This window comes from Zingiber officinale, chromosome 4A (genome assembly GCF_018446385.1).
Source record: "Zingiber officinale cultivar Zhangliang chromosome 4A, Zo_v1.1, whole genome shotgun sequence".
In the NCBI taxonomy this organism is placed as follows: domain Eukaryota; kingdom Viridiplantae; phylum Streptophyta; class Magnoliopsida; order Zingiberales; family Zingiberaceae; genus Zingiber; species Zingiber officinale.
In genome coordinates this window covers 135,899,025-135,907,699 of record NC_055992.1, presented here as the reverse complement: position 1 = coordinate 135,907,699, position 8,675 = coordinate 135,899,025, and the positions used below count along the sequence as shown (strand labels likewise).

The 8,675-nt window shown below is 37.4% G+C and overlaps 1 protein-coding gene across 1 annotated transcript; it reads left to right on the top strand.

Moving 5' to 3' along the window:
• Nucleotides 1-3,682: 3,682 nt before the first annotated feature.
• LOC121973702 (RING-H2 finger protein ATL46-like) lies at nt 3,683-4,641 on the top strand. Its single transcript, XM_042525083.1, has one exon. The coding sequence runs from the start codon at nt 3,716-3,718 to the stop codon at nt 4,406-4,408; it is 693 nt and encodes a 230-aa protein (XP_042381017.1). The 5' UTR covers nt 3,683-3,715; the 3' UTR covers nt 4,409-4,641.
• Nucleotides 4,642-8,675: the final 4,034 nt, after the last annotated feature.

The window sequence follows — 8,675 nt, the reverse complement described above, 5'->3', positions numbered from 1 at the left end:
GAACTACCGCACCAATCCCAAATTACATTTTGGGCTTCTTTTTATCATGTGTGTGTTAATCTCCCTGTGTTTAAGATGTCAGATGTCCACTAATTAATTGAATTACTGACAACTTACTTTAATTAATATCTTAGTCCAAGAGTAATACCACTCAACCTTATTGTCGTGTCGGACTAAGTCCACCTGCAGGGTTTAACATGACAATCCTTATGAGCTCCTCTTAGGGACATTATCAACCTAGATTACTAAGACACAGTTTCCTTCTATAATCAACAACACACACTATAAGTATTATCATTTCCCAACTTATCGGGCCTATTGATTTAACGAGCTAAATCTCACCCTTTGATAAGTCAAAAAAATAAATACTAAATATATGTGTTTGTTATTATATTAGGATTAAGAGCACACACTTTCATAATAACTAAGGTCTTGTTCTTTTATTAAGTCAGTATAAAAAGAATTTACCTCAAATGGTCCTGCTCAGTACACTCAGAGTGTACTAGTGTAATTTATCAGTCAAGATAAATTAATACTTAATTACACTACGACTATTCCAATGGTTTGTTCCTTTCCATCTCAGTCGTGAGCTACTATTTATAATTTATAAGGAATTGATAACATAATCTTCTGTGTGTGACACCACACACCATGTTATCTACAATATAAATTAATCGAACAACTACACTTAACTTATAAATGTAGATATTTGACCAATGTGATTCTTATTTCTAAGTAAATGTTTATACAAAAGCTAGACTTTTAGTATACATTCCAACAGAGGGGAGGGGTGAATTGCCTGAAAAAAAAATACCCTCCTCGTTTCAACTCTTAAGGTGTAACAATAATAAATAAAAATAAAAGGACAGAATTAAAGAAGAGACTTAGAGATTGACTTGGTTTCAACCCAAGTGGTTGTTAATCTAAGGCGGTTGAAAAACTCAGTCAGAATCTCCTTTTCTGAAGACGGAGAAGCTTTTTACATAATAAAAGCTTAAGTTATTGTTAGGAAGTTAATACAAGAGTTGATGATTAATTCCCTAACTCCAGGGCCCTTTTTATAGGGTCTGGAAATTGTATCTTCGGCTTGAGGGTGCCTCCCATAAGCATGGAGGGCGCCTCCAGCGTGACATTTGGATAAAGTTTTATCCAAATACGAAACAGTCACTTTAACTGGTTTGAGGGCGCCCTCAATGCCATGGAGGGCGCCTTCAATGTGGAGGGCGCACTCAATGTTGCAACGTATAAATAACTTCAGTTTTCCTTTGGATCTTTCGCTGCTCCGTTCGTTTGGGTGATTGCGGCCAACCGAAATAAGATTCACCCAAATCCAATTTTCCGTCTTCTCCTCGAGCAGGCTTCCACTCCGGCTTCTCGTTCCTCGAACGTCACGTACATTTTTCTCGTCCACCGATGTACTCTTCTGCAGCTCTTTCGTCCCTCGGACGCACCTAGCCTGTCGGCTCCTTTCCCGTGCCGTCCTTCTCGCTAGTTGCTTCTTCCGCTCGACTTCCTGTGTTCTTAATCTCCTGTACACTTAGACATAGAGATTAAAACAAAATAGGACCCAACCTAACTTGGTTGATCACATCAAAACAACCATGGGGTCCAACAGTAAATGCTGAACTAGAATCTTGGCGGGAAACACTAGAAGGGAAATGCTTTAAGCTTAGTAAATTAAAGACAGAATATATGGAATTTAAGTTTAGCATTAATAGAAATAATGAGATAATTGTTACGATAAGAGAGGATGAGTTGTCTTGAACCGAGATATTTAAATATTTAGGATTATTTTTTGTAAAACGATGGAGGAATCGAGAGAGATGTCTTACATAGAATACAAGCAGGATGGTTGAAATAGAAGGGAGTGTCGAGTGTTTTATGTGATCGTAAAATATCTCTTAAAACTTAAAGGTAAGTTCCATAGAATTGCAGTTAGACCTGCTATGTTATATGAGGTTAAATGTTGAACTATGACTTGAGCACATGAGTAGAAGATGAGAGTTGTAGAGATGAGGATATTAAGGTGGATATGTGGACATACATGGATAGACAAAATAAGAAATGAGAGTATTAGAAAAAAAGTTGGAGTTGCATCTATTGAGGAAAAATTCTGAAAGACACGTTTAAAATGGTAGACATATACTTAGATGACCAATAAATGCTCCAGTTAAGCGATTTGAAATTATGATAATCATGTATATCAAACGAGGTAGAGGAAGATTAAAAAAGATTTGGTTAACAACAATAAAATAAGATAAATTTTATTTAAATATAGATAATGATATAGTAAGAGATAAAACTCAATGATATAAAAGGATCCATACAGTCGATCCCATTTGGTGGGATAAAGTTTAGTTGTTGTTGTGTTGTCTAAAAATAGACCAAAATATTTTTTTTACATTTGAATATTGATGATAATATAAAATGGAAAAAATTTGATTAAAATTTTAGAGATTTTTTAGTGGAAAATCAATTGATGCATCTTATTTTCTAAAGATGAACTTCGATGCATTTTGATGTATTACATTATAAATGGATATTATAAAAGGGAGGAAAAACATGGATAGAAAATGCCTAATTTATTTATCTTCTTGAATATAACTTTTTTGCTTTTATTGTAAGTTGTCCATTAAATTATAACAACATGAATACAATTAAATTAATTAGCTACTAAAAACTATAATGATTGATATAATTTAACTGGATGTCTTACAAAATTTGACTATCAAGATTAGCTATTGAAAGCTATAAGGATGGAGTACAATTAGTTAGTTATAGTGACATTTATAAAAAATAAAATTTTCTAAATTGAAGTTTATTCAAATATATTTTTGATAATTATGTTATAAGAAAAATTAAGTGATTGATGATATTATCTATTGAACAGAAAATAGTTGATAATTTTAATTATATAAGTTTAATTGATATTTTTATTGTTAAAATATTAGGTAGTGTTGTATTTAAATGATTAGGGATAATAATTATTTTTTTTATTTGCAGGGTACTTTTACAATTAAAACTAAAGTAGGACATATTGTATTAAATAATTATAGATAACATTTAGTTTTCTTAATTATATGTTAAAATACTTATAATATTTAACTCTTTATATATTTTATAGGCTTGTTAATAAATTTTAATGTATGGATGATTTTTAAGTTAAAATAGTACTAAGACTTGTAATGGGGCTCTTTTGTAAAGCTCTATTTACTTCATCAAAATTTCATATACACCATTGTCCAGAAATTTAATATCCCGTGGTCTATTTGTAGAATTTTTTTTTACAAATGTATCATAGCTAACGATTGGATCGTGGATGCTAAATTTTTTTTATAAATGTATTGTAACTGATGATCGAGTGACGGATGTTGAATGATGATTTGATGCCTTTCTTACACCGTTGTGCAGGGCTTCACTGTTCTGTTATAAATAATACATTGTGGTGGCATATTATAAATAATACATACTAATTATGATAATGGTCCACATGGCAATATATAACGGTCCAGAAGAGCAATTTTGATGTTAATTATGATAAATAATATTTTAATAGTATTTATGATGTCCGACTTCTTATGTTATGTCGGATTGCACGGTTTAAGTGTACTAATGTAGTGAAAATATAACGGTCCACAGAGCAATATATATCACCGTTTTATTAGCTACTCAACCTCGGTCGAACGCAAACAACAAACCTCTCTAGCTAAATAAAATGTCTTCCCCTCTCGACTCCGCCACCTACCCACCGCCGCCGCCGCCGCCGCCGCCCTTCCCAATCCTAACCTCCGATATCTCCGGCGATCTATCCCCTCCGCCCACCTCCTCCTCTTTCAGCCCCAGTCTCCTCATCATAGCAGCAATCCTCGCCGCCGTCTGCCTCGCCTCCGCCGCCATCCACTTCCTCCTCCGCTTCCCCTACCGGCCTTCCTCTTCCTCCGCCTCCTCCACCTCCTCCTTGCCGCCCCTCATTCGATCCACTTCCCAAGCCTACGAATGCGCCGGATCTGGATCCGGGCCCTCCACCTCCTCTGACTGCGCCGTCTGTCTCTCCCGCTTCCGCCCCGGCGACGAGCTCCGCCTCCTCCCGGCTTGCCGCCACGCCTTCCACTCCCCCTGCATCGACACCTGGCTCCGCTCCCCCGCCGCTTCCTGCCCCCTCTGCCGCTCCCCGGTCCACCTCCCTCCTTCTCCTCCACGGCCGCCCATAGCGGAGGTCGAGGGGAGCCAGAGGGCGTGGCTGAAGAACTACGTCGACCGGTTGGTTTCCTCCGACTCATCGCGCCGTTTCTCCACAAGGTGGATCCGCCGCATCGACGGCACCGGGAACCCGGACGCATCGGTCGTCGGCACCAGCGGCGCCCACCACGCCTCCCGATGGACGACCGATCGAGTGGCAGTACCGTAAATCAAAGCAAGTACATGGGCGAAATCGTGCAGGTGTCCTCTGCAGTGTGGCCGCTCCAGGTACCGAAACTTCTTCAGGATCAATGTTGCCCAAAGAAACGACACGGTACGCTGATTATTTACGATATTTTGCCACTGAGGCAGTTCCGCAGCGAACTCGATGTGTTTCTATTTTTGAAATCAAATTATTATTATTATTATAAATAAATAAATAAATATATATATATAAGTAAACCGTTACGTCGTGTCGTGATCGAGAAAATATCGCTTCCCCCAAAGTTTGAAAAGTCAATAGTTTCTTGATAAAATATAATTTATTTATTAATCGTGTTTACTATCGAGGAGGAAAATAAGTGTTCAACTTGTTTAATGGATACTCATAAGTACTCTTGTTTACTATGACTGTTGGATTTGTGCATAATAGGTTGGATATTTATAGGTATGTGTGGATATTTAGACGTGTGTGATTATCAACAACTACTCTCGATAAAAATATATAATATGTATTAAAGTTATAGTTTAATTTTGTTGTTGTAAGAAGTCCTTTCATAGTAGCTTGATTACCATTAGGCTAAACAAGTGGAGGTTATTATTTTTTGGCGAAAATCAATAGAGCGTTCTTTCTGAAATTACCTTGTTGAATGTTATTGTAGCAGCTTTATCTAAATTAAAGCAAAGTTGTTTCCCATTGGAATAGTTTGGGTTGCTTTATAGTAGTTTTAATAAAAGTGTTTCACGTTGTAGTGGTTTTAGCGAAACATTTTCTAATTATATTCGATCAATTTTGACTAAATTAGATCACTTTTGATATAATTGAAATCGTATGACCAATGTTAAATTACTAATTTTAAGCATGTTTGAGAAACTTTGATTAAAAGGAATAATATTGGAATAAAAGTATTTTTAGAGTATAGAGCATCTTTGGATATAAATTTGATATCATGTGAACCTTGGGCTGCGGATTTGTCCAGACTAGACTCGTTTGGAATTAATCCAAGCATCCTTGGGTAAAATAGTTCAAGTGTCTGGACTCTTCAGTATTGTTTTTTTTTTTTTAAAAAAAAATTTGTTTTATTTTGAAATATATTATATGTATTTAGGATTAAAAATTTTAGAATTTAAAAATTGAGTTATAAGAGATTTGAATCAATAAGATTTTTACTTAGTGTTCAACCTTTTTTCTTGGATTATAATATTTTAAATTAAAAATTTTAAATATTCAGGGTGTATTATATGTATTTATGATTTTAGAATTTAGGGATTGAGTTATAATGCGTTTAAGTTAATAAGATTTTTTTTAAAGTTCAGATTTTTTTTCTGGATTATAGTATTTAAGATAAATATTTTTTTTTATGATCACATAATATAAGAAATTTATACCCCTAACAAAAGTTAAATTAAAAAAAAATGGATGATAAAATAATTAGAAAGAGATAAAATCATATCCACGTTGTCATAAACAACATTGGTTTCTTGGGAAATGTCAAAAGCAACATTAGTTTAATTCATATATATTAATGGACACCACCCAATCGGTTTCAGGTAGAAAAAACTTCGAACCTGATCCGATAATAACAAATTTAAATTTGGGTGATACTAAACTTAACTTTTTAAAATAATTATACGACTCGATTGAGTATTACCTGATTGGGTCAGATCAGAATACTCGAATTTAAATTTCCACCCCTATTAGTCACCGTGGGATTATCAATCATGCATAGTAAAATAAAATTTTCACGGGATACTTAGTTGGCAAAGAAGATGATATGTTTATTACAATGAGTTAGAAATCAATTTATGATGATGCGTATGTTTTCAGAAAAAAAAAATCTCTTTTAAGTCATTAATCAGTTATAAGTTTATTTGATTATTTATTTCTTTTCATATAATATAGAGATGAGTTACGAGGGACGTGTTCAATAAACATAATCATTTTTTTTACAATATATAGTAAAATTAAAAGAGAAATAGCTACGAGAGAGCCGTTTTCACAAGCATGTATCTGGTATTTATAATTGCGAGAGGACAGGAAACTTAGGAAGATAATGGGAAAGTAAGAAAGAGATCATGGTGAGGATCGTGACTTATATTCGCTTGTAGTCTGTCTAGCATGGTTAAAAGAGCTCCGTCAACCTAGAAGGCTCAGCCTAATGACTCGACTCAGAATGAATGGACAACTCGGACTAGCTAGCTCGGCCAGGACTGACTCAACCAAGTGATAGTGACTGTTTATGATGACTTGGCTAGATTGGGATGGGCCATGTAGGCATATTCTTCTGGGGTATCAACTCGAATGAATAGGATGAATTTAGATTGAAGCAAAGGTATTACAAAAAATATTCTAAGTTGAACCCCGCCCGAATCCCTAATCTCTAAATTCGAATCTGAATATGGACCAATCCCACCAACCTCATTTGATTTTTTACTATACGGTTTTATTCTTTAATAAAAGAATTAAATAAAAATTTAAAATCCATAATAATTGATGCGGCGATATGGAGGAGTTTACCTAGCACGGGTCAATTGCCACGGTGTAGGTCAAAGTCAAAGCGGTCAACATCATGGCTTAAGCTAGGCTGACCCGAGTGGGAAGTGACTACAATATATGATCGGAGGAATCACTGTTCAGTTGACCATCTGGATGAACCCCAGTGTCCAGTCAGCTCGGTCGGCAGGAGAGTGGGTTGAGCGGACCCCCATCCGGCTCAGGGTATGACATTGGCATTGTACATATTAATAATGAACCGATAAAATAATAAAAGAGGAAAAGACATACTTAATAAGGGGAAGAAGAAATAAAAGGGAGCATTCTATCTATCATTAAATGTAAAGAAGCCAAGACAAAGATGTCTTATGTTGATAATTAATATCATTAAAACAAGGAAAGATGGAGGGTTACTAAGAAAACTATAAAAGAGTATGCTAGGTATGAAGAAAGGCAAAATTCATCTCTATCTCTATTATTTTCGATTTCTCTTCCTACTATTGTTTCTAATTTGAGCATTGGAGGGTGAACGCCAGAGACCCCTTCTCTGGTTTGGCTTGTTTTGCAGAGAGGAGTGAGATCTTCATCCAGTCAACAGAGTCACCATATCCACGGCTTTCTAGCTTCACGCTTTCGGACAAGATCATTTTGACGTTGTCTGTGGGAACATAACCTACATCCGAATGAGAAGATGGAAGGCGCTGGACGAGTCACGACGGTGATGCTGATGCAAGAGGAGATCAACACGATGATACAGGCCCAAGCAGCAAAGATAGTGGAGCAACAGTAACAACAGGTGTTAGCCGAGCGCCAACAGACACTGGTCAAAAACTAAGCACAGAGCCTGCAGCCTCAACGACAGGTCGTCAGCCTGAGCAAGGAGATCGAGCGGAACAAATTTTCACTCGGGAACCGAACAAAAAGCCGATCGACATCTATGGGGAAGTCCCTAATGCGCCGGTCTCACACCACCGAGCACTGTTATGGACTCCAGCAGAAGAAAGGGGTCGAGCGGATAGAGATCGAGGAACTTCCTCGGATGAGACACCCGCTCGAGACACAAGGAAAGGGAAGGCACCCAGAGAGGATGATTCACCCAAGCGAGTCAATTAACAGTTTTCGGAGGGGATTCTAAATGACCCTCTGTCAAAGCATTACACCCCATTGACGATAGGAGAATATAATGGAGTAACAGACCCCGATTAACGCTTGGCCAAGTTTGATAATGCGGTCACACTTCACCAGTACACGGATGGGGTGAAATGTCGAGTCTTCCTCACCACGCTAGCAAGCTGGATCGACACAATGTTGGTTCAAACGGTTGCCGAGCAACTCAATCCATAGTTTCAAAGACTTCCGAGTAGCCTTCCTGCATCATTTTGCTAGCAGTCGCCACTACTAGAAGTCGAGCATGAATCTATTATCACTAAAGCAGGGGCCCCGAGAGGCATTAAGGGCCTATATCCAGTGCTTTAATCAGGCGGCGATGGACATCCCGATGGTTTCCTCGGACGTGTTAATGAACGCCTTCACCCAAGAGCTCACCGAAGGAGAGTTCTTCCGATCGTTCATTCGGAGGCAGCCGAGGGACTTTGGCCATCTACAAAAGAAGGCCAATGAATACATCAACATGAAAGAAGCCTAGGCGGCAATGAAGAAGGAGACGCTTGCAGAGCTCGCATGAGCGTTTGAACGGTGGCAGCTAAGTAGTCATTAACCCCCCAAGGGACCTCGATCGGGAGGAGCCTAATCCCCCCAAGAGCCAAGAATGCATGTCGTGCAG

What these genes read in the sequence shown, in the direction of transcription:
- LOC121973702 (XM_042525083.1), top strand. Translation starts at nt 3,716, where the DNA reads ATGTCTTCCCCTCTCGACTCCGCCACCTACCCACCGCCGCCGCCGCCG.